A 26,855-nucleotide genomic window follows, 5' to 3' on the forward strand; every position below is an offset into this window, starting at 1 on the left:
ATGTTATTTGCTTTGCACAGTGTGAAACCGAAAGCCAACTGCCAGTCCCAGTCGGAGCAGGAGCCAGAGCCAGAGCCAAAGCCAGAGCCAGGGAGCAATCAACCGGACACCTTCCATAGATGCCCAACGAATAGATGGATGACGGAGACTATATCGACCCGACTCCTCCTCCCCACACCTTTGGCCATGCGTAGCCGGGTCATAAAAATTTCAAACTGCAACCTGGACATCCTGGATACTGATGCTTTCATACTCGCTTGTAACGTCCCTAGCCCCCTGTGAAAGGCTTCCGGGCATGCTGCTTAAAAGCTCAGCTAAGGGTCGTCTAATGGATGCGGCAGGACACCTGTCCGGGTCGGAGAGCAGGTCCTGGGCTTCGTTGAAGTCCTGGCGATCCGGTAAATCCTGCAAAATTGAGCTGGATGAAATCTGTGCATTCGGTTTGTTTTCCTTCCCCCTGCCACTGTCAGTGTGTGCTGACATTTCTGCGAGTTTTTACTCATATTTTTTTGTCTTCCACAGCTCCGTTTTACAGCTGGCCAAAGGACAGAATCCGAAACAAGTGTCCTGTACACATATTGAGCTTTTGATAGTTTGTTTGCCTCTGCTACACATTGATGGGGAAAAAGGATGACCAAAGCGGAAAGAACAATTTATGGCAATGATAAAGAATGCTAATTGAGGTAAGTCTTGAAAATTAAATACGTTTTATTATGCTATGTAATTGTTTCAGTAAAATTTTAGTTATCATAAATTTCCTATAGCTGGAATTTGATTTAAAATAAGACTGTATACTAGATAAGCCCTAGTTTATGAAACTAGCTTCTAAATTGTTGATAGAAAAATCAATTTTCTGCGATTTTCAAATTAACTTCTATTATGTTTCAAGAACAGTAGCTTGTCTAGAAGATTCTTTACATTGTTATATTTTACATGGTTAATTTCTAGGAAGGAATAATTCAATGTTTATGGAATTTCATAGCTATGTGCTGCCCTTTTGACCAAATATATTTTTCAAAACTAGTAAAATTCTTTGGATAATCCATTTAGGTACTAGTTATCATATTTTCTAGATTTACTTTCTCGGACTGCATATTACAAAGTTCCAAATGGCAATAATATAAATGCAATTCCCATTAAGTTTAAATGCATTTAGCAACAGTCTATTCATGACACTTTAACATGATTTTTTTCATCGCAAACTTTTCCACTTTATACGAGGCCCGGGCCTATGTGGAAAATGCGGAGAAAAGAAAACGTGTAACTTGGTTGCAATTTATGTTAAAATTCCCGTATTCATGCAACTACCAACAACGAGGGCAAAGAAGAACCCCCCTTCAGATGTCTGGCTCTGCTGAAAATTGCCATAAAAACTTTGGCTGTCTCAATGGCAAAAGTCGTCAACAGCGTCGCCAACATTGTCGTCGTAGTAGTCGTCCTTCTCCTTAGTCCTTTTCGCCAGAAAATTCGCATAGACGTCGCACAGACGGAGAAGGAATAAGGCTAAAACTCTTTGGGTGGCTTTGGGATTTGAGGTGTTGACTGGGCCACAATTTGTCAGCAAGTTTTGCTAACAACTAGATTCCATGCTTGGTTTGAGTGCAATTGCATTGCACTGCATGCAAATTATGCAAATTCTCCTCTCAGCCGCCAGGCAGCCAGTTCCCTTTCACTTTCCTACCGACTGAGTGCAAGGTCAACATATTTATGCCCTTTTATTCCATATGCATCGGGGCAAATGGCAGAGCTAAAGCCAAAGCTGACGCTGATCCAGCAGCAGCGCCAGTCGAGACAGCAATTAAAATGCTTTAGAATTGAGTTCGCTGTCAGCCAAAGATTGAGTCACTTGAAGTCATCATCCTTCTTGTTTGTCAGCAGCCAAAAGACTGCTTGATGGACCTTATTATACCCTAGCAGGGTATTCTAATTTTAGTCAGAAGGTTGCCATATAGTGAAGGAGTCATTTCCAACCTATCCATTTAAAAATATATTTACAAAAATTTGTTTTGCCAAAATTTTATAAGGGTTTACATCGTCAAAATTGTCAAAAATGTAAGTTTTTTACATTTTTAATTGAAAATGCAGTTTTGTTTATTGAATTAAAATGAACACAGAACTTCTTTCCGATTTGAAATCAATGGATTTTTCGCTAAGTTATAATCGATTTCAATTTCGGTTCCTGCGAGTGTATACAAATTCGGTTATCTTTCTTTATTGTTTAATATGATACTAGAATGAGGGATGCCGCTTGTGGGTCCGTTTTTGGGGCTGCGTGGGTATAAAGCTTGCATTCAGAACAGGAACCCTTAAAGGCATTCAAGAGCTTTGTAAGCAAAACGCGTGGGTGGAATTAGAGGGTGTTAATGGGTGTGTCAGGATGGTTAAGGGGTCAAAAAGGAATCTGAGCATTGTTTAATTTTCCTTAATTATTTGTACTCTGAATATTTTAATATTACGATAGTGTATAAATTTACTTTATATTAAGTAGAATATTAATACAAATATATTTAAATTTTATATGATGATGTGCTTGAGATTTCTTTATAACTTATCAAAAACGCCAAATGCTTTAAATTTTCTTTCCTAGTAAAATAATACTTCCTGCTTAAATATATAACTATTTAAATCCCTTACAAAACCTTGATACAACATATTTAACATAGTTTATAAGACTTCTGTACAGTCTTATACTAGACACTGTTAAAGAGCTGTTAACGCAGAACTATGATATTGTCTGTCCGTAAACCAAACGTTATAAATATATCGATAGTTAAAAAAGCCCAAATTAATAATTTTTTAAAATACCATCTTCTACATTTAAGTTCTGCTTTAAATTAAGGGTATTAAGTTAACGACCCTCATTAATTAAAAAACTATTTTGCAACATATGTTCGCATCTTATTTTCTGCATAATTTGCAGTCTTCGTAGGCGAAATGAATTCTGGTGTTGACCTTGTTCACTCGCCACATGCTTTTGCTTGGCTAATTAATTATGCAACATTTTTCGGGGGGTCATGTGTAAGGCATATGGTACTGCAACCAAATGGTTAGATAGTCCGTGCTAGATTTATATTTAATTTATTGCATTTAATTGAAATGCATTTGAAATGAGTGGCAAAACATCTGCTAGAGTGCTTTCATTGTCTCGTGTTTGCTGCTTAGCTGATAAAGATGTCTGCACTTTTGTGGGTTTTATTTATGTTTTTGTTGTTGTTTCGATGCAAATTCCCGATGCCAACCTTGGGTTTGGAAAGTTGATATTTTTCTACGAGATTCTTATTTCTTTGCTTTCCAATGAATTATGCATGAATTCAAGCAGCCAGTCCCTTTGTGCATCAGTTTTTTAATATATCCTTGATATTTCCACTACCTTTTCTTTTGCTCACTCAACACTATCTTCTTGGAAGTGTAATCATTAATTTGAATACTTCTCCTTGGATTTTCCGCCATCATCATCATCTTTTTGAATACTGTAAATCAGTTTAGCTGCTCGTTTGAATTCCTTTGCACAAAAAAAAAATCATTGATTACTTTGTCTTGAGTTGCTTTTCATTTGCTTAGCTCCTCCATCCGGTTTTTCCGGAGAGCTTCCTCTTTGCGCGAACTTCCAGCCAGATGCATTTCTTAATAAATCCTTAATCCTTCTAAGACTGGACCTTGTGCCTTGTCCGCCTTCTTCATTAATACTCCTCTCACCTGCTTTTTTTGTACGTTTTATGCCCTCATTAAATTGGGAAATTCGATCAATCGTAAAATTCATTTACGATTCGCACGTTAAGCACCTGGACAGACTGATGGCCCGATGAAATCAAATTGAAATTGTTTGAATTTAATTTTCATTGATGCTGCATCAATGATTGAGAACCTTTTACGATACCTTCCAAGGTAGTATATTTTTTCATTAAGTGCTCTCAATTGCTGGTCTCAGCTAAATTTAATTTATACTTTCTGTTTTGTAACTTTACAAAATAAATCGTAAAACAAGAATCAAATTCAATGCATTAAGGCAAATAAACTATATTTATCATTAAATGCTTGAACTAGAGTCCTTAGTATAGTTTTGTTAATACTCCCACACAAGTTCAGGTAACACAGATTAGGATTTGCTTTGATTTATGACTCCTCATCGTAAGCCTCTCATCAGTTAACCTGCAATGTAATTTCTACAAACATTACCATTACCCATTGGCAATCAATTAAATTTTACCCTGGACATGGCCAGTTTAATTCAGCCGTAAGCCACATGATGACTTTCGACCAGTTTACAGGCATCGTAACTGGCGCATGGCTGACAGGTGCTTAAACCACCTGCCCACGAACAACGCCCCAACTCACCTGGAATCCCAATGACCCCTCCCCTCATCCCATTCAGCCATCACTCAAAATCACAGTTGAAATTGCAAAATGCAGCAAATTAAAACAAAGGCACGTAAATGGCTTAATAATTCTTTTTATTTTCACCTCTCTAAAAAAAGTACTCTTACGAGGCAGTGATGCCAAAAATGGGATTACTTAACAATATAAAAAATTTAAAACCTTATAGGGGGTTTTTTTTATATATTTTTTGTTAAGATTTCCAATTTGTTTAAATAGTTTATCGGCTCACTTCAAGTTTTTGTTTATAGGGCTATGGGTTTTGCAGAAACTAAGTAGTTTAACTACTAGTTTTTTTAATCCTTTTTACAATGATTCCAATTTCTAATAAATTAGTTTGTCAAACAATATTCTTATGTGAATATTACGATGATACAGTTATCTTAGTGATATTTTAAATATATTAGTTACTAAATTATTCAGTATAGGATATAAATATATATATTTTATATTAATTTCTTATATATTATTAAATATTTTTATATATATATTAAATATTTTGATATATATATTAAATAATGTCCCATAATATAATGCAATATAAAAATACTTTCTCATAAAATCAAAAGATAAATGGGCATCCTTGCTTGAGGAACTCAATGGCAGAACACACCGCACAAAACTGGGTGATGCTTTACTTTTATTTATTTTCTGCGTAATTTCATAATTTATGCATAATGAAATGAGCGTTGTGGGTGCCCCTCTGGCCCACTGTCCCGGAAGTTGCTCCCCCCTGTCGCCTCTCCGCTGGCTGCCATCATCCCAACTGACATTTTTCATAACTGCTGTGGGCGGCGGGCATGGGGCTTAAATTTATTTTTTTCTTTGTTATTTTTCTTTGCTGTCCCGTTTTGCTTTTTACTAATTTAACATTTCAGCGTCCAATTAACATTTTAAGCCAAAAAGCTTTGGGGAGTTGGAGCGGGGAGAGGAGAGTGTGTGTGCTCGTCTAGGGTAGAAAAATGTTGATTATGAAATTTTTTTGAACTTACTGAAAATAGAGAGGTAGGAAATGAGATAGATTGGATTGGAATTTAATTTTAAAATATATTTAGCTTCAAATTTGTAAGGTCTGGGAGTATACTGTTTACTTATATTTATATAATTAGTTTTTTTTATTAATTAATTATAATTTTAAAAGGCATTTTGGGGAATTATTTGGGTGGAGATAAGCTAGGACTTATCTGCTTAAAATATTTATTCATACATAAATTCAACACCTGTTCTTTTTAACCTTTGTTTACTTAATAAGAACAATTTTCTATAATTTAAGAGTATTAATCAGTTAATATACTATATGTATAACAGCCCCCAAATGACGTGATTGCATGGCTGGCATTTATTTTTCTAAAAACCTGAAATGTGGGGTTACCTAAGGCAAAAGTAATGGAAATATTCCCCTATTTCCATGGCGTCCTTTGGCAGATGGGAAAATACCAACGCATTAGTCCTGGTAGTAGGAATTGTAGTAGTGGTAGTGCTCCCTATAAATGCCAATAAACCTTTTGGCAGAATAAAGTGGTAAATGGAAAATTATGAATGCTGAAAAATTTGTAATGTGTGTGTGTGTTTTTAATGGAGGCCTCAGCTCCAAATGCAGTTAAACTCTACTACCTGCCATTCCCGTACTGCATATATCCTCGTTGTTTCTTATTCCGCTGGCATCGGCATGCACTTAGGACTCCTATGGTTTTTAATGCAAATGCATTCCAGCTGCTCTGGCACATATGCAACGTGATGTAGAAATCTATTCAACGGGGAATGTCTGCTTCTGCTGTTGGTGGTGCATTCCAAGAAATAATAGAAATTCAGCTTTATGATACGCATTTTTCCGAATAATTTCCCAGCTGCTGCTCATTAAAATTGAAATTATGTTTTTTGTTTATATCCACTGCAGGCTCGCTCTCTCTTAGCTTTTCCCCTGAGAACCCTTTGTCGTTTGTGTTTCGCAAAAAAGTTGCAGTTGCCAGCGTGTTAATTTGTGCGTAAACGTTGCACTAACGAAGCGGAAGCTTTCGTTGCTCTGAATATAAGGCAGGGGTTAAGGGTGTGTGTCCTGGATCCTGTAGGGATACAGCGCGTAATTGAAATGGCATTTAAATGTTTCGGATGAACCTCTGTGACGTTGTGCTCCATGAGCGCGGGAATGTCAAGCGAAATTATGGCGGTTGATTAAAGGTGCAGGGGTTCTAGAGAGCTTAGTTTAATTTTCTGGTGTCAAAGGTCCCTCAAAATGTCTTAAACAAGTTCTGTCTGCTATTGCATTTTATTATATAAACATTTTTGCAAAGCATGTATAAGCGAATTTAATTAATTTAATTAAAAGAAAACCTTTTCCAATTTTTCCAAAAAATTTCCATTAGTATTTTTCGTTAGACACTCCTCGAATATAACCCATCAGTTGCCTTCAAATTGAATTTTCTTAATTGCCAACTCGTGTTGCAGTTAACCTTCGGGCTTCATCTGCAGGCATCCGCACCGCAAAACCAATTACAATCTAGTGGCCAAAATTGTGTCGAACTTCCATCTTCAATCTTGGGGGCCACGTGTGGAGCACGGTGACCCTTGGTTTTCCTCGAGACCGCAAACTTTTCGACACGAAGGGAGCGTGGCAGAGGCAGTAGCTCCATTAGAAAGTTGCCGCCACACATATCAATTACACAAAGTTTTCGTTAGTCGCCGTCGTCCTGCGTGGCCTTTTGGTCCTGCTTCGTCCTGTAATTGCATGGAAAATGGCAACCGCAGCTCCGGAGATTCAACAGCATCTGCTAGTTGGCTAGACGGCGTCTTTTGGTGAGTCTCCAAACTTAAATGGAATTTTGCATATCGCTGGACATTGGTGGAGTCATAACTTGACTGACTCGGTGGCACAATACATTTCCGTTTGAGATTTCCATTCCGCTTTCATTTCCTTTGAGTTTTCCTCTTTTGATACTCTGGCAGAGTGTGTCATTATATTTTTATTGCTCATAAAATATAATTTTGTATTTAAACGCTTATATTTATATTAGATAGATAAGCCTCTGGGGATTTTAATTTAAATTTTTACTCTACTTACGCTAAAATATGAAAGAGAAATGTATTATTTAATAAAAAAAAACTTTCTTTACAATTCTGAGAACTTCTGAAACATTTGTGTTACACTTAATTTTTTATAGTTCAACATTTCCCTAACATATTTCAGGGTATTTCAAGTCTCCTTTTCATTACCAAACATTCCTTCTTTTCTTGTGCCTTATTTGTTTGACATTTTATTGTTTAAGTAGCGACTACAAATTCGCTTATTGTTATTCCATTCCCTTTTGCGAAAAATATCTTGGCAGAGTTTTATATTTTTTCAACTTTCCTGACTTAAATTCGTAAATATTGTTATGCTTTTGGCAATAAATGCGTCCAAAAAGGCAACAAGCGAAAAATGTAAAAATAAAATGCCACGCAAAAATACAGAGGATAGCGAAAAAGTTTGCTGTTTCTCTTTCCACCCTTTCAGGGTATTATAATTTTAGTCAGAAGCCTGTAATCCTGTGAAGAACTCATTTCCGACCCTATAAATCATATATATTCTTGATCAGCATCAAGAGGCAAATTGATTTATGCATGTCTGGGAGAAAAAGAAATGTTTTTAAAAGATAAGGGGTTACATCGTTAAAAATTTTAAAAATTTATGAATTGTATGATGAATGAATGAATAAATTTTATAAAATATCAAATTGAGTACGCAAATTTATTAACCTATTAAAAACTAACATTGAAAAGCTTTCCGAATTACAATTATTGATTTTTTGGCTTAGTTATAATTTAAAAAAAAATTTTATTAGTCCGAAAAATTGCGAATATTTTAAGTTTAAATTCAATTTCAATTTCAATTAAAGTGCAATTACAAGGGTATATAAACCTTGTCCTCCCGAAACGAGTTCCATTTCTAGTTTTCTCTATAATTTTTTTTTGTGCGTGAAAATTAATTTAAGCAGTTAGAATCTCCTCTACCTTTGTAGTTGTTCCTGGATTTTTTTCGGATCGCATTTCAAAAGTTGCCATTGAATTGATGTTCCGGGAGGGGGGAGGGTGGTGAAAAATGTTTGAGAACTGTTTTTCGCATGTGGGAAAACAACATACAAATAACAAGCAGCAGGGGCTTGACCGATGGGATTTTTTTAGTTCTTGTTGATGACAGCTTGTCCAGGTGCAATTCGAATATGCTTTAAGGTAGTTTTGCAAGAATTTGCATAAATTTGATGTAAATCAAAGAAATGTGAGAAAATCTGTGGGGTTGATGGGGAAAAGGTTGGTGAAAGTTTTGTAAAAAGTGTTAAGGAAACAATGGCTACGCGATTTTTATATCTAAATATTAAACTGAAATAAAATTAGCTTAGATTTTAGTTATTGAATATGTTTAAAATTATTCGGTACCCATAATTTTGTCAATGCAAGTACGTATACGTAATATTTTACTTTAGCTTCAATCATACTGACTCTCCAGAACGGAGAAAATTAGAACGGAAAGCTGCTTAATAAAGAACAAGTAATTCTATCAATTATCTAATTAGTCAATTACGTTTTTTTCAATTTATTTAATATCAATTCAATAAAATTACGCATACGTACGTATACGTGATATTTCACTTTAGGTTGAATTATAATCTCCTCTTGCACTGCACTGCTTATAATTAGAACGGAAAGCCTATTATTCCATAATACATGGTATTAACAAGTTAAGTAGGGAAACTAAGATGTCAGGCCTAGTCTTACCTTCGGTGGCAATGTCGTCTTAAGGCGATGCCAAGTTGCACTCAGAAATGCAAGGCGAGGAGGATCTTAAGTATATATACAGGCAGCTTGGAGGACAACAGCGAAATGCATTTACGGCGTAATCCAATCACGGCAATAATGAAATGCTAAGTGCCAGACACACAACCCAGTGCCCTGGGGCGGGCTAAGTGGACCCGATGGGTGCCATATCCAGTTGGAGCCGCGTCCAGCGGCCGGAAGCCGACAACCGACTACCGACAGCCGGCAGAAGGCCAGACAAAACTCCTTTGGACGCAATCTGTGTGCGCCAGTGTGCCGAAAATGCAACAGATCCTGCGACCAAAGGCGACCAGTGGGGAAAGCCCCCTTTTATTTTTCTCTTTCTGGGTCACGTTTCGTGTTGCTTATTTGCTGGGGGAGTTTTCTTTAGGTCTTTGTGGAGACCGACACTGAGGGAAAAATGAATATCAATACCAGAAAAGTACTTACAAGTAACAGATCTTGAACAAATTTACAGTTTATGGAAATGTATGATATAAAATTAAGAAAATTATAGTAGATTTTTAATTTCTCTTTGGTTATTTTGCCAGTGTAGTTAACAATGATTTTTAATAGTCCACGTTCCAGATTGCTAGCCATAGCTGCTGCTTTCCAATCGTTTTGGCCGTCTTTCCTTTCGCTGTTAACGCCAATGACAATCAGGCTTCTCTGTCCATTTTGACCAGGCTTTTCAGCTGCCCCTGACATTGACATCCACATCCTTGTTGGGGAACCAGATTGCTTTACCCCTTGGAATCGATTCGTGGCAATGAAGGGAAGGAGGGGTATTAGTGGAGCTTCAAAGAGTTACCTGGAAACCACAATATCCGCAGTTATAATTCAATTGCCCTGCAGGTGACCGCAGATACATATGTGATGGACAGGTTCCACTCGAAACACACAAAACTAATTAACTAATTAAAATCGAGTTTCAAAACTGACACATTTTACCACATAAATCTAATGCATTTGACTTTAAGCTTGCTTTTTGCTATAAACAAAATAAATATAAAAGTAGAAACCCCAGCTGAGAGTCATCAAAGGCCAGAAGTGCGAGGGCGAGGGTCTTTTCAGAAGTCAAGAGTAATAATGATACACAGATGCCAAGGAGGAAAGTAAAATAAACCAAAACCAAACACGGAAAATTCTCACAAATTTGCACTCGAAAAAGTTGCTAAGCTGTCGTTTCGTTTTTCTACCATCCATCGCCCGCCCCGGCTTACGCAAATCCCCCAACAAACAGCTCAAAGCTCAAACGTTGCTGCCATTTATTTATTTTTTCCTTTCAATGAATTGCTTTTCCCCATATTTGAGTTAACACTCCTTTCACAGCTCACCTTTCTCGGCTGCAATCTGCAGGTATATATGTTTTTATGTGTATTTGAGGAAACCATTCCGAAACCAGACCGGCAACAACTCTTTATGCTGGGGCGCTGAAACGCATAAATCAATGGGGGTGGCCCGAAGGCAAGACTGAGTAAGCCGGGAAAGTGGCAGAAAGCCAAGTTTCTAAAACTTGATTTAATGCCGGTGCAGTAAGCAGAATACAATATATTGGCAGGTTGTTCTCCAAAGTGCACTGGCTTAAAAGCTCTTAACTCGACTTCAGTTCAATCGTATCCAAATAAATCAACAACAGCGGGCACCAGCGGCAAGGGCATCGCCGAAAATACTCCCGAGGCTCACAAACAGTTTCAGATTTGTTCACTGACAAATGAATCCTGGGGTAAGAAGTTGTCAAGTTCTGCAGGATTTTTAAGAGTACAATTTGTGGGGAGATTTAGTGAAAGGATTCAATGATTTCAAGGACTATCTGCTCAGGGAAATGCTTTAGGTTATCCTGTTTAGGGAGTTGTGGCAGCATTTAGAGACTTTTGCATTCACTACCTTTAAATATTTTACTTTACTTCTTATTTCTTAAAAACATGAGATGTAGCTGGGGCTTTTGAATAATTTTTTCTTACCTTACACTTATTAATAAATTAATATAATAACCTTCAACAAAGTATTTCTCCAAATATTTATATTTTTTACAAACATTGCTTCTTTATTGACACACTTTCAAGCACATTTACATAATTTAATTCAATTGCTTAGCCTAGAATACAGAATATTCAGCTCATTCCATGAGATACTGTTTTTGTCAAACATATATTCATATATTTTAAACCGCCAAAAATAATAGCAAAATGTTAACATCCACCTTCATTCAGTCACACATTTGAATAATTTATTTGTTAGCTTTTCTGGGTTACAGAGCGACTTGTAAGTTAAGAAAAGATTAATTAAAATGTTCCATATCTCTCCTCCATTGCATCCTTTTTCAATTAAAACTCAGCCTGTAAATACCGCAGACTTTTTATTATAGTTGCATTGACTCATCTGCCGGTTGCCCTCGTAAAAAGTTTTTTATTTGCCATTTTCCAAGTGTCTTGGCTGACTCCGTGTTGGCTCTGGCTAAGCTGCTTATATTGCGCAATTCCGTCTTATTCGTTTTTAATTGCATAATTCAGTTAAACTACCTAATTGGTTAATTATGAAATCAGAAAATGCGGGAGAGGAAGGCTTCTTAAATTTAAACAGGTTAGCAGGATAAAAGGGGGAGTCATCATTATTTCATATTTTATGTAATAGTAAAGAGTTTAAGGTTTAAGGGTATGGGTTTTATTGGCAGTAAAATATACAAACTAAAAGTTGAATATTCTAAGAACTTAGTACATATTCAAGATCTTTATTCTAACTTTAGTTTCGTTTATCAATGTTATTATTATTACTTGTTAGATATTGCTAATATATATCGTTGTGCGGTCTAGAATTCACAAAGAGCTTTTGATTAAATCAAATTTGAAATCTTTTAGATATAGACACATATTAATACTGCTTAGTCTCAAATGTTTTTAGGTAGAAAAAGATTAAAACATAGTTTAAATGCCTTGCCTTACAGCTACTTGCTTCATTCCCTTCCATATTTCATTTGAATTTATTACTTTAAAAACTCCTACTTAAACTGGGTTACAAATCGGTTTGCTGCACTGCCCCCGATCCCCTCCTGGCGGTGGTGCAAAAGGCCTCCTGCTGCTCACTCAGACAGATAATCAAATTTTCTGGAGGAGCTGACGCTTTCCCATTGGAATTGCAGGACTTTTGTGTCCCCGTGGTACCGGTCTTCTCCGCCGTCGTTGTGGACGACGTCGTGGTCGATGAGTTGTTGTTACCCGCATTCAAAGGCAGGAGCAGCGGTGGCATCTGCGGATTAGTGGTCAGCAGACGCTTGGATCCACCTCTCCTCCGACTGCCCTGCTTGGTAAACACGCTCGGTTCCATCTGCAGCTGGGCATTGATCTCCTGCTGATTCATACAGGTGAAGGCCTTGAAGAAACTCTTCCGAAAGTTCTCACTCAGAAAGGCATAGAGTATGGGATTCACCGCCGAATTGGAGTAAACCAAGGCGCCAAGGAGCAGGAATATAAGTATCTCCAGCCGTGAGAGATCCCTCTGGGCGGGATTAGAGTTGATCAGCGCCAGCTGGGACATCCAGTGGGGCAGCCAGCAGCAAATGTAGACTGTAATCACAGTCAAGACCAGTCGGGTAACCTTTCGATGAGCCCTTCGCTTCTCCTTCGATTTGGCTGCCTGCTTGGGGCCCACCGACTGCAGTTTCCTTATAACCAAATAATAGAAACTCAAGATGAAGCACAGGGGAGTGGCAAAGCCCAGGAAGAAAGTATAGAGTATAAATGTGGTTCCCGAGTGCTTCTTGTACGCATCCGGCCACATAATGTTGCAGGAGTAATTGATGCCATCCTCCTGCTCCACTGTACTGGCATACAGGATCACCGGCAGCATCAGGACCGCCGATGTAGTCCAGGCCACCGCCGACACTATCTTTGCTATGTGAAGAGTTCGATAACGCGGTGAAGAGATGGGATGACACACGGCTATATAGCGATCCGCTGACATGATTAGCAGGAAGATCGAAGAGGTGAACGATGTAATTGAAGTGCTCACCATATAGGCCTTGCACATAAACTCCCCGAAACGCCAGCTGCAAATCCTCATGGTGTACAGCAGAAATGGTATTCCTATGAGGAAGCACTCATCGGCCACTGCCAGATTCAGGATATATATATTCGTCACAGTTTGCATTTTGGAGAAACGTAGAACCACATAGATCACCAAAGTGTTTCCAAACAATCCAATAATGCACACGAGGCTATAGAGCACCAGAGTGAATAGATCCGCCACGGAATTCCTTGTGGCTATGCAATGCTGATACGTTGGCAATTCGGTGCCATAGACAGGCTCCTCTGGCTGAATTGTGGAGCCACCATTGCCACTCATCCATCTATGGCTGTGCTCCGTGGTGTACATGCTCTCACTGGTATTATACCAATTTGTGGTATTTAAATAGGAGTCCGGTGTTACATCCCCACTAACTAACTGGAGAACGCCCATCAACAGCCAGGTAAACATTCTGTTGCCTTCGTGTTCTCTGCTGAACATATAATTATTTTAATCAGTTTCCCGCCGCTGGCTCCCTTCTCTCATTATGGTTTCGCACATTTTGCTGATGGTCCTGAAATATAAATTTCATTATCACATAAAATGTATTCAAAGGTGTTTGCTTTGTTTGTATAATAAGGCTAAATATTAAAATTGCAGCATATTTCGGTATTTAAAATTGATTGGCTTCTAATTAAAATGTATTTTGAAGAGCGTGAAAATGTTGCTAAATTTAAATTGATGATAGATAAACTAGTGGTTAACTTTGTTTGGTCAATTGAGTTCGAAATTTATAGAGAATTAATATTGGGAATATTTAATTAATTCTCTCACATATTAAATACAAACTAAACCATTTTTCTTTATAATTATTTTGGTAAACAGCTTTAAATGACACTTGGTGAAAAATTATTGAACTTCTCCTTCGACTCTGACAAATCGTATGTTTCTCAATTGAAACTCAAAACTCTGCAGGCTTCACATTCAGACTCTTGCCAAAGTTTCTTAAAAACTTTTACTGCCATTTTCTGGGTACTGTAAACTTTCTCCGAACAACTTGTAGAACATCTTATTTCGATGGAAAAATATATATAAATTATGACATAAATCATCTGTTTACTGTTTGCCCAATTCATTTGCACACAGTAAAAGTTCATGATTTATGATAAGTCAGTTACGCTAAATTTGATTTGTTAGGCGTTGCAAATTAACATTTAAATTGAAATTAAATTGCGCACAATTTGTCAAATCAAACAAAACAAGTACAAGTATGCAAACAACTCTCTAATATTTTCATGTCCCTCACAGAGCACACTCCACACTTGGTCTAAATAAATAAATAAATAAGGCATAAGGAAAAGGCTGGGTGGTACTTATGCAAATATCAGGTGAAAATATTTGCTCATTAAAATTCCCCCCCGGACTATGTCGTAGGTCATTGCCCAATTCTTGACCTCTAAGGACACGACAATAGACTCTCTCCATGTCCTTATTAAAGCCGCTTAGTGTATCAATGCGTTCAGGCAAAGACATGGGGGGATTAGAGCTCATATTAACTCTCATCAGAATGTCTTTGTCTTGGTTTAGCTAAATTAAAATGGCTTTGCATATTAGTCAGTTAATTCCGAAGCCATAAATCAACATTTAGCTTGGGCATTTCTGACAGGACTTAGGCAGACTAATTTCGGTGGAAAGGCTTGGAATTTGATTTGGGAAATTCATAAAATTAATGTTTAAGATGAGTGTAGATAAGAAATTTCACAGCTTTGTGAATTTGTCGTTTTAAGGGCTTATATTTATTTATAATATTTTTGTATTGCATAGTTGAAGTGTTTATTAATTATATAATTTTCTCAGCAGAAAATAATATTAAATATTTATATTAAACAGAAACTCTTCTGAGGCTGAACAAAGTGAATTCAAGAAAGCTTGTGCTCTGGCTTGGGTTGAAATAAATTTGTTGGTCTTTAGGCTGTTAAATTAAATTGTATTACATTTTCCATTTTATGTTGGATAATATATTCCATGCAATCTTCATTTTCTCTGTATTTGCTTGGTCATTACACTTGCCTCTACCCTTGTGTTTAAACAACAAGATATGCAATTCAAATTGATAGCCCACAGTCTTGGGTTTTCTTAACACTATAAGGCTATGTCACTTTAATTTCCTCAATATTTGTTCCCAAAAGTAATATTTGTTTCTAAAACATGAACTTGTAGACTGAATATCGTTGATGATAATCTGTTCAAGTGAGCTGGGTTTTCGTTTTGTAATTAATCAAGGATATGCTAGTCGAAGACCAAATGCTTTTGTGTAATATTATTCGTCATGTATTAACTGATATTTATAGATTGTTGAATCCCTTCTTTTGAATATTAAATTATAGAACTCATTTCATTTTTGAATAAATGAAAAGTTCAATTACTATTGGAACTGACTAAAAGCAAATCCTGTATCCAATATCGTTTATCCCCTAGAACTTCTATATATTATCCACATATCTTCCTTTCACCATGGGTATGCTTTTATTCCACATTTTACCCTCGTGTCACGTGCCGTTGTTTGTTTGATCAAGGAATTAAATCCCAGACCAGCGACAGGTGTAAATCCCCACCGGCAATTTCGCCCCAGTGCTATCATCATCGTTGGCTCCTGGATTGTTGTTCGACATTTATTGTTGCTGTTGCTGTCGTTTTGGCTTTTATTGTTGCTCCGAGTGCAACTGTTATCGGCAAACCGCAATGGAGGCACAAATTGCAAGATTGCCTCGGTTGCAGTGGGGTGCCAGAGACCCCACAAACCCCCCTTCAAAAAATGTACAAAAAGGGGCAAAAAAGGAGGGAGGAGACACACTTACATGTGCTGCAGTTGTGTATCTGCACAATTCACTTGATGACAGGCAGCAGACGGCTGAGACCATTTCAAGGAAAGCTGCTGACTTAGTTTTCTTCGGGGAAAAGAGAAAAGTGAGAAGAGGAAAAACATGCAGGACTTGTATACTTGGAGAAAAAAATGAAAATGGATTTTAGAAATATATTAGAAAAGAATTTCTATATTAAATAAATGAAAATTAGTAGAAGTACAAAATAGGAAACTAATAAATATTTGTATAACTTCGCAGTTTATTGTAATTTTAGTCAGAAGCTTGATTAAGCTTTGATTTGTCGAAAAACACATACGATAATATAGATAAAAGTTACATTTTTATTAATAAAGCAATTCCGAAATGTATAGATATCATAGAAATACGAATAATTCATGTTAAGTTGTAATCGATTTCCAGTTAAATCCTAAAATTTAATTGCAAACTGCAAGGATATATAAACTTTTACTTGCCAAAGATAGTTTCATTCTTCTTTATAATGAATTTATTCAACAAAATAATGTTTAAATGTTGTAACAATTTTTTCATGAGTGTACATTGCATTTTGAGGTCTCAGCTGAGCTGAGGGATATGGGGCACCCAAAGGAAGGTGACGAAGCCATCATCTGCTCATCGCTCCCTTGACCACATTTTGTCAGCTCTCTCTCTATGTGTCTCCCCACATCCCTTTCTGTGTGTTGTGTCCTGTGTGTGCGCTGCGGCATTTATTAAAAATTTATGCACTTTATGAGACCCTCAAGACAAGAGTCTCCAATGCATTTTGTTCGCAGCTTTCGTTGATGGACTTGCGTTGTGACGAAAGGCTAATCAGCATTTTTAGCTTAGGAAGCTTACTTAGTTGCAGAGTTAAAGCATAAAAGACTGTTACTATTGGATTTTGGCAAATATTTAAAAATAAAGTCTAGCAAATAAAGAAAGTGTTTAAATATTTACTTAATACCAGTCAAATCCTATTTATATTTTGTATTCTTTATTACTTAAATACTGCATAATAAAGTATGCATATATCACTCCATCTTCATCCTATAATTTTCATTATAATTGCCACTTAATGTTCAAAATTTTCATAATTCATCCGAACAAAGCTCAATGTTTTCGAATTTGCGCTTAATTAATTAAAACTTTATCAAAAGTTTACACAAACCGCACTCGCTGAAAATGGTCCGAGTGTTTGTGCCTGGCGTGTCTAGATTATGTTACCAAAAAATATACAGTTAGTATGCTGTGGAATATATATGGCTTAAAGGGGCAAACAACGGGCTTCAACGGGGCAAAAGGATGAAGAAGGCATCAGGCAGAAGGAGTCGTCGCCTGGCTGGCAACAGCTGGCAAATGTTTAGCCGCTCGCTTTGGTTTTGTAGTAGCAACAACAAACACGACGCAAGTAATTCATGGGCGGCGAGCTGAATAAGTGGTTGGAGAAGGAGAAGGGGGCAGAAAGTTAGACGACCCAGAGGCATGCGAGGAGCATAATTTTTGGGATAAACACCAAGAACAACATGCATACAAGCTGTTTCTAAACACATGATGGCACTGTTCAAAAATATGTTTTTTAAATTTATTTTAAATTAAATTATGAACTGATAATAGCAATATTTATGTATGAACATATTTTATCTTGGTTCTATAGTGTATACTAAGTATAAATTCATTAGAATATTGATGCTATCAAAGCAATAGAAATACCTATAATTCATATTAAGTTATAATCGATTTACGATACGATCCTATACTACTTTTTGTTTAAAGAACTCAAAATGTATGTGACTTAAGTATTTTATTTTTTATGTTCACAGAAACACCAATATCTCGGAGACTATTAATGATAGAGCTGCAAAAATTGGACACAAATATTCTTCAGAGCTGGATGCAGATTAAGGTAGGATCAATTCTTACAAAAAGCAACAATTTTATATTTATATCTCTTCAAATACTGTGTAGGGTTTCAACTTTTTTTTCGCTTCTATAACTCCCCTTCTTGTTGATATATTTCCCTCAGTGTACAAATACAAGCCTGCATGTATATGTATGCAAATATGACTAGCAAATTTGCATGTATACACAACACAAACAAAACAAACACACACAGCCGCATGTCAAGTGCACTTTGGGTGTGGGTGTGTGGGGGAGAGGCATAGGTCCTTGTTTTAGGATTGAGCTGAGATGGGTCCTTTAGTTTATGGACCCAGCAGCAGCAGCACCGAGTGTAGAGTGCAACATAAACAATACTCACTCACCTCAGTGGCCACTAATTCTGGCCCCTAATATCGTTCCACTAAAATCCCACCCACCCCTCAGCTCACTTACACGATAACTCGCTTTTGCACTGGCTACGCACTTAATCTTTGGGACACATTTTTGGCTTTTGGCCACAGGTTGCCACTCCACCTGACCTTTTGGCACCGAATGAAAGCTCACACTAAAACAGGTGTTGCATAACAAACATAACACATATACATATGCATAGCAGGAGCTGCAACAAAACACAAAAACGCCGGAAACCGGACAACAACAAGTGCAATTATAATCCCGGCGGCTTTTGTTTTGGAAACTCTTGGCTGATGTTGTTGTTACACCTGTTGGTTTTCGTTTGAGTAGCACCCACTAGAAAATGCACAACAAAAAAATGTTAACATAATCGTCCTTTGTTACATTTTTTATGTACTACAAGAGGGAGTGTGTTTGTGTTTTTTGAGCACTTTCCTTAATCCCATATTGTGTAGTATACGATTCTTTAATTCCGAAATTCGTTGGGTAAAGTACTTACACATGTGAGATTATATATTCTTGGATATATTCATTAGCTTTGAGGGTATTTATGGCTTCTATTCTTTCAAGTTAGTTTACCTTGAGGATGCTCATACTAATTGCTGCCATAAGTAACCATTTCCAGCCATTTCATTGACTCTTCTCCGACTGATTCTCCTTTTGTGGTCAATTGTGTGTCCCCTTTTGCATCCGGGATAAAAACCACCTGAATGCGGTTGGATGTGGCTCACACTTTGGCCGGAGCTCAATTATGCCGGGTGTTCATTGTTAACCCATTCAGGGAAATAATGCCTGTCCTCGTCCATCGGGACTTCATCTCCTCCTCCTCCGTTGGGCTTTCTTGTTATTTATGGGAACGCTACATGGCCCTCCTGGACAGACGCTCTATTTGCTCTATTCCCTTCATTTGTCAGGGGAGGAAAGGAGGAAACACTCTGGCGGCTCCCTCACAGCACATACACATATTTACACCTGTGGATGGGGCAGAATCCAGGTGGGCTTTGCCTTTGATGTGGTCCCCTGTTGTTGTTTCACCCAGCTCCTGTTCCTCTTACCGTGTGCCTTTGGTTTTTGTGGTCTCAACTGCAGGCGGCTTGCCAAAAACTGAAATCTGCCATCGCTTTTCCACTCTGTTTCCCCATTTCCCCATTTCCACTTGCCACTGACTGCCCCCTTCAACCATCGATTCCATGTAGCTTTGTTCATTGTTCTGTTCTGCTGCTGCCACACCCTCAACTCTATAGCTTTTCCGATTTCGTTCCGTTTTTTTCCGCTGCTGATTTTTTTTTCTGTTGCCGCCTCTCGATTCAATGGAGCTTTGAAAAATGTTTGTCAATTGCATGCTAAACGTTTTTCGTTTTTACTGATTTGTTACAGGATATACGAGGGAGTCCGCAGTGTTGTGAAAATATTTACAGGATGTCATGCAATCTGTTAACAACTTAAAGATTTGCAAAAGGAATTTGATACCTATTTTTTTTATAGGATTTAAAGTTCTTTAATTTTGTGATACAATTTTTAATTTGAAACGTCTTTTTCCTGCCTGTAATCTTATCAGCACACATGGCCCTTAAACCCTCTTTAGGAAATTGTATCAAAATTAATTCGTTTCGTTTCCTTTCGTCATTTCCATGGACACCACTCTTTCCTTAAGCGGTTTACACTTAAGCCTTCTTAATTTGCCTCAAATGTGGGGCACCATACCATAAGAAAAGGGGCAATTCATGGCGAAAATCGGTTTATCAAATATGGGTTTTCATGGGTAATCCATTCGCTAATCCCCTACACAGAGTGCTGTCTGCTGCCCCCCCTGTAAACACTTTAGTTAAAGTTCAGACTACGCTTAACACTTGCCCCAGCCTCTCAAAGTGCAATTTACGGAGCATTCCCGACGCCACCCCAGGACACGCTCTGCAATTTGCATAAATTAACACCAAAATATAGCTGATTCTGTTTCTGATTCGATGTGTTTATTGTCCGCTGGTGGAAGCACTCATTACCCATGTGCTGCCCCCGTGTGTGTGTGTGGATGCTCTGATAGTTTCGCAGGCAAATTTAACATAATTTTGAAGAGACCATTGACAATAATTGGGCTTTATTCGGAGGGTGTTAGTGTGTGTGGTAGGGATTATGTTGCATATGTTGGGTGGGAGGAGGCTAACGAATCCAGGGCAATGCAACCAGGCACGAAGGATTCACACTAATTGGGCGCCAATCGAAAATCCTTTGTTGCCAATGCGGTGCAGTGCCCTCAGCAGCGTTATGCTGGTTTTTGGAATGGGTAACCACAGGATTTCAGTTTGAAAGCATTTTCAAAACCAGTTTTAGAAAGTGTTTTATTTTTTGAAAAAATATTTTTAGTTGAATTTCTGTAATATATCCAAATAGTATTAGTTCAAAGAATTTAAACTGTTCTATTATTTATTCCTCTTTAGCCTAATCAAATTAAAGTAAAGTTCATGGCATTTTCTCTTCTCCAACCAACTAATCCTAACAATCAACATCATTCATACGCCCTGTTTGCCTTCCAATTGAATATTCCGACTGGAAGAACTCACTTTTTTCCCCGACTATTTACTTTTCACTTGAGAGCGCCAACGGACAGACAGACCGACCTTTGACTTCAATCGAAGCTCTTCTCTCATTTAATCACACAAACTGGCAATGTCATCGTCAGCAAATGCCATTACCTAGGTAAATAATATCAAAGGAGATGATGGCCGGTGCCCAGGGGAAAGGGATTTCTCCAGGCACTTGCCACTTTTGATGTGCCCGACGTGTTGATGGCCGTCAACTCGCTGACCAATGATAAAAATAAATAAATAAATTGACAGAAGGAAATCGGGGGCAAATTGGTGAATCAGTATGAACGAAGAAAACAAATCTAGAAAATGGCAAAAAAGGCAAACGGTCAGTTGCCCTTAGTTCTTGTCTAAGCCAGAGTTTATTTTTATTGCTTCTTTCAATATGCAATTAGGAACTTGAATGGCCAATTAATTGTAGTAGTTTTCTCCATTTACTTTTCTTTGTATTTTATATTTAGTTTGCTGATTGTTTATGTGCATTTTTTCCAGCAACAAATGACATTTTCTTGTCAACAATTTCCATGCACTGGGTCAATAATCCTTGTTATTTATCTATTCAATTAGTATGGCAGTAGGTCAATTCTTTATTTGAGACACACACAAGAAAAACAAGAGATATTTTTAATAGCTTTCAACGAATTGCTGTTTTGATTGCAAATTGGTTTCGAATTGATTTGTAGTATCTGTTCTTTCATCAGGATATAAGGTCATTTTATGAGGAAGAAGGAATTATTTCTGTTTTCTAGCAGACTTAGTATATATGGTGTTTTGATTATATCTTATTTTACTTATGCATACATTATTTATTGTTTGACAAACAAACATCTCTTACATTTAATCTATCTTAAACATTTTCACTTTGTTTTAAGCATTATCTATTATATTCAAGTCTTGGTTAACCTAGGGTATCACCTAGTCGATTTTTACCTATCAGATCTTTGCCCCCTCTTTCATTTTGTTTACAAAATTTGCCAATTCTGCATTTTAGTGCGTCTTGTTCTGGCTGGCTTTTGTTGTTAATTTTTGCTATTGCTGCCGTTTTCTCCTTTCTCGTTGTTTTGCTCATTTTGCTTGAAATTCTTCTGGCCTTTTGCTCATTGAAGTGTTTTGCAATATTTTTTTGTAGCCATGGCCAACAGTATTGCCATTGCCTGTGCTTTAGCCGTTGTTGATTCACAATTTTATGCGTTCAATTAACCAGAAGCCATGAAAATAATAAAAATGATGAACTTTTGCCAATTTCAATTGATTGCTTTATAGCCGCCTCGGATTGGGGGAGCAATTTTACACCCAACGGAGCAGCAGCTGAAATGGCCTTAGGCACTGCCACCGTTTTATAAATGTATATATAGTCGATATATCTGGACTCTCGCGTGGTGTTGATTCCCCAATTAACACTAAATCATGCTTCCTATTAATTATATTCGCGATTATGCTAGCGACCAACGTCACTGAGTATATATTCTATCATATCAGCTTTGGATAGAAATCCAATCAATAAGGCCACAGATATTGATAGAGGGATGGGGAGCAGGAGCATGGACTGGTGTCAATGGGCCAATCATTCATTTCGTCATTGCCATCAGCGCCGCTAATTGAATTGCGAAATCGAATCGGATGCGTAACGAAATCGATCGTTGCTGCTGACTCACATGCAAAATGATTACTGTAATGGAGTGAAAACTCTAATCCAGCTTTCCATCTTGATTGATTCGATGACTTTTATTTATTCAGCTACTCAAAATAATTGCATTCGTAGATGGTGATAAAGTAATTGCTTCCATTCAAAAAATGATTACTCAAAATGTAAAGCATTTGAAGTCTATAAAGTATGCAATACCTTCTTCATATATTCAATTATTTCGTTTATATTTATGTTACCAAAAATTATAGAAAACAAAATTATAGAAGGTAAATTTACTTCGGTAAGCAATCATAAGTAAGCTTATAATATGTATTTTATATCTTATAATAATAGATCCGCCATCTGATTCTGATCCTGAATATATATAGTTTATAGGGTCCGAAATGACTCCTTCACATTGTTACAAGCTTCCGATTTAAATTATAATACCCTTTCAAATGGTATAAAAACTATGATAACTACAGTTATTAGAACACTTTTAAAACTCATTTTACTTTATTCCAGAACAAGAGTTTAAATCTTCAACAATTTATATAAATGTAGTAATAGCTTACGCTGACTTACATTAATAACAAAACAAAAACATTTTTATGTGATGATTATCCTTTTGATAACTTTATGCCTCAGCTGCGACATTGAGGGAGCCCCACAGACTAATCATTTTTATATATACTCGTCCCATCATCATTATCTCTATACTATACTATAAGCCATCATTGTTGTTATTGTTTTGGGTGTGACTAACACTTTTGTGTTAGCTGCTGGCATTGTTATCGTCGTTGCTCTTTTTTCGTCATTAACGTCAGGGCGGCCTTGTTTAATTTGAACATTAATCATGGTCCAAGAAGCCTGACTAGGGGAGGGGCCAAAAAAAAAAAAGGACGAGAAATAGGTTGCAATATTGCAACCGACAAAAGTTTGCACCTCTAATGATGACGGGCAGGTGTTCGTTTTATTAGTTTTCCATACAGTCGGCGAGAGTTGCACAGGCGCAGGAAACATTTCCGGTGAAAGTCAGGTTGCGAAGGAGGAGCTAAAGGAAAAATTACTTGTACTTGCAGTCAAGAATTTTCAGTGGTGGAAATTTCTGTCAGATTCCGAGTCCCAACATTCTGACGTGTTGGCCAACTTTGGCCTTTACAGCTTTTTCTAGTTGCGGTCAGGAATTTATTTTTTACTAAGTACTATTTTGAAGGTTTGATATTATTTTGTTGTTTAAGTATTTATTAAGATTTATATATAATGGTTGTAAATTATATAAAAGGGGATTGGGTATTTAAAAAAAATAGATAAGAATTTTAAACCAATTTATTTAAATGTTTTAATAAAAAGAAGGAAAGCACAAATTCATCCACTTAGTTTGAAACTAAATAATATATAAATTAAAAGAAATTTAACACTATATATTATATATATATATATATACTATATATTATAAATTTTATTTTGAAAATTTATATTACACTCTTAGGGTATTCCCATTGTCGGTTTTTCTATCTCATTCATTTTCTTGTTTTTTAACCACTGTCTTTTGTTCTATTTTCCGCCCTAAAGCTTTCCCTGGACTTGATAAACAATTCAGTGGCGCCTACTTAGCACATTGTTAGCTTCACTTTTCCCATTTTCCGCCCCTGCAGCCACCCATGCCCTTCCCTGTAAAGCTGTACATATCCAATCATCAGACACTGTGCTCCTAGCTCGCATTAATTGACAGTTTTGCCATCAGTTGGCCCAGATGGAACCCCGGCCAAGTTCCCCATTAACTCATCTATCATGATGTGGATGTTTGACCAGGGTCCTTTCCCTCTTCCCTTGCTCATTAATTCTCTGTTCTCTATGTAGGCCATCACAGCTGGATATGATAGTGGAGTCCTGTCCCTTTCTGAATGCATTTCAATTTCCCTTTTGACCCTAAAAAAAAGAAATACTAATTGCAGCTTCTACGCTTATCAGGTTCGGTTTTAGTATTTTAATTTTACTTTTTATTTTCATGGGTTAAGTTCCTCTGGCCGTCTTTTTCGCTATTCAGTTTAGGGTTCTTGTCCGTAATTAATTGCAAAAGTTTTCTTCGTTTTTCTGTCGCCCGATGCAGCAGGGAAAGTTCAAAGAGTTGAGGGGAAAGTCTACCCCCATCCACAAGTGATGAGTAGTTGTAAAAGTGAATTGTCAATTATGATGAATAATTATTGGAAATTTTCCAATTAGCCGAAGCAAACTTTATCCAAAGGCTTGGCATTAAAACACGGGTTGGGGATATTTAATGAATTATTTGTAAATTGATACGGAAAACTTTATAGTCATAGTCGGTACTTAAAAGGCGTGACTAGAAATGTAAAGCTTTCATATTTGGAGTGAGATTTCCTCAAAGCTCTATGCGCTTTGAATAAATTTCGTGAAATTATCTTGCATCTTTGGCCATCAATTACCGAGAGGAGCAGCAGCATCTCTGGCACTTGTTCCGCCATTTGAATCCCATTCCTTGTCATCTCCCTTCCTCGGTGTGTTGGTGTTCGTGTTGGTGTTCTTGTTCTTGGTTAAGTCAGGATCCTTTGAGTCGAGAAAGGAAATGCCATCATTTGGTGTCTGTCGTCGTTGTTTTTCTTGTTGTAACTGCCGTCTGTTTGCCTGACGCCGACGAAAGGTTAAGGCATGCATCGCTTCCATCAAATTAGACGCATTTTCGACGCGCTTTGTCTGTCTGACCCGCTCGTCGCCTCTCTATCTAACTCGATCTGGCTGTCTCTGTTGCTCTGACATACCCATTTCCCATTTCCCATTTCCCGTTTCCCGGCGACACCTCCCCAGTTTCGCTTTGGCAATTTTCAAGCTGACGCCGCTTTGCCTTTACGTTTTATCACTTCATTTGCACTGAAATGTCAATGTCTGGCACTGCTCTTTCCCTGTCTTATTTTGCTATCCCTTTTTTGGCCAGACGTGTTACCATTTTCACTTTTTCTCTTAATGGTTTGGATTTTTCTTAGAACAGAAAAATCAGGTAAATGTTTCTAGAATTTTTAGAGAAGGTTTTGGAGACAGTAATTTGTCTTTAAAGGATTTTTGTGACAAAACAATTGTAAATAAATATCTCAACTTTAGTATGCTGATTTCTCTTAAAAAGAGTGGTAGTTTTATTCCTTAAATCATCTTATAATACTATATTTCATCACCCATTTCTTAAGTCTCAGGAGTTAGAGTAATAAAGAAGCTTGAGCTTCCCAATCCCTATACTTTTTTCAAACAGCTTGGCCAAATGTGCAGGAAGGAAGCAGTTTTGTTGCAATGATGTGGGCGGTATTTTTTTCGGTTTGCTTGGGTGGCTCAAAGGCACAGGAGTTTGGGATTTGAGGGGTGTGTCCTGGCGCTAAAAGAAATCTGTCTGACAAATTACATGCCCTGCGCAGCAGCAGCAGCTGCTGAAATGCTCCACTTGCTCCTGCTCCTGCTCCTGCTCCAGCTCATCCTGCTCCTCCTCCATGACTTGCTCCTTTTTTGCGTGCTTTTTGTGTGTGTTGTCTTCCCATTCGGACTCAAGCCATCAAACTGTTTGAGTAAAGGAATGGGCCAGCGGACGTCATTCCTTCAGCTGGTCAGTTAGTCAGTTACTCAGTTTATTTCAGCGAGTGCAACGGCCTTTTGATTGGGCTATAAGGCCATGGAGCGGAGGTGGCCTCTTGGTTTGGGAATGGCTTTGGTTTAAGGGGGTCTCGGTTTTAGCGGACTTTACTTGAGCTGAATGAGCTCATCCTTTGGTTTTATCTCTTCTTCGGTGTGTGTTTTATTGGTAAAAGCTAAGGAAGCCACGATGATCTGGTTTTAGGTTTGAGAAAACTTGAAGAATTCATTGAAAGTAGTCTTAAGGCTTTAATTTAATAATTTCCTTTCCTTGTTCAAATATACTGTTCATTGTATTCCATTGTGGTTAACAAATTTAAATATTTCATTTGGGAATACATTCCCCACACTCTGACAACCATTATTTAAATAAATTCCTACATTTATTTCAAACAGAAAAAACCATCACTCTGAGTAACTTCCTCTGCCATCTCAACCCCGCTTTTCCCTTATTTGTCAAAATATTTGTTTCATTTCCCCAAAAATCCTTTCTGGTTTTCTGCGACTGCCTCGGTGATGGTCAGCCCTTCTCCAGTTTCCACATCATCAGGCAAACCAATTCCTCATTCCTCATTCCCCAACCCCATACCATCTCAACTCATCTGGAGGACTCCCAGTCCCGAATTTTCCTCCACGGGTTTTCTCTCAACGCCAAAACATTCAACAGTTACAAATTGCTGTTCGCACAAAATTTCA

General features: G+C 37.4%; 2 protein-coding genes across 2 annotated transcripts in view; one reads left to right on the forward strand and one right to left on the reverse strand.

Annotated features, from left to right (window-relative positions):
* LOC110190891 (prolyl 4-hydroxylase subunit alpha-1-like) overlaps positions 1-26,855 on the forward strand; it is a 109,779-nt gene that overhangs the window by 10,384 nt on the left and 72,540 nt on the right. Inside the window, exons 8-10 of the transcript XR_015271840.1 lie at positions 21-440; positions 523-683; positions 17,846-17,928. The gene's annotated coding sequence lies outside the window, so the exon portion shown is untranslated. The remainder of the gene's footprint in view (positions 1-20; positions 441-522; positions 684-17,845; positions 17,929-26,855) is intronic.
* On the reverse strand, positions 11,183-16,367 carry AstC-R1 (Allatostatin C receptor 1). The gene has a single exon (XM_020961548.2). It carries the CDS (start codon positions 13,663-13,665, stop codon positions 12,175-12,177), a length of 1,491 nt encoding a protein of 496 aa, XP_020817207.2. The 5' UTR covers positions 13,666-16,367; the 3' UTR covers positions 11,183-12,174.

Source organism: Drosophila serrata, unplaced genomic scaffold (genome assembly GCF_035046125.1).
Source record: "Drosophila serrata isolate PLE 108 unplaced genomic scaffold, ASM3504612v1 contig_2, whole genome shotgun sequence".
Lineage (NCBI taxonomy): Eukaryota > Metazoa > Arthropoda > Insecta > Diptera > Drosophilidae > Drosophila > Drosophila serrata.

Excerpts from the sequence above, each read along its gene's own strand:
- AstC-R1 (XM_020961548.2), bottom strand. The coding sequence starts at position 13,665 with ATGTTCAGCAGAGAACACGAAGGCAACAGAATGTTTACCTGGCTGTTG.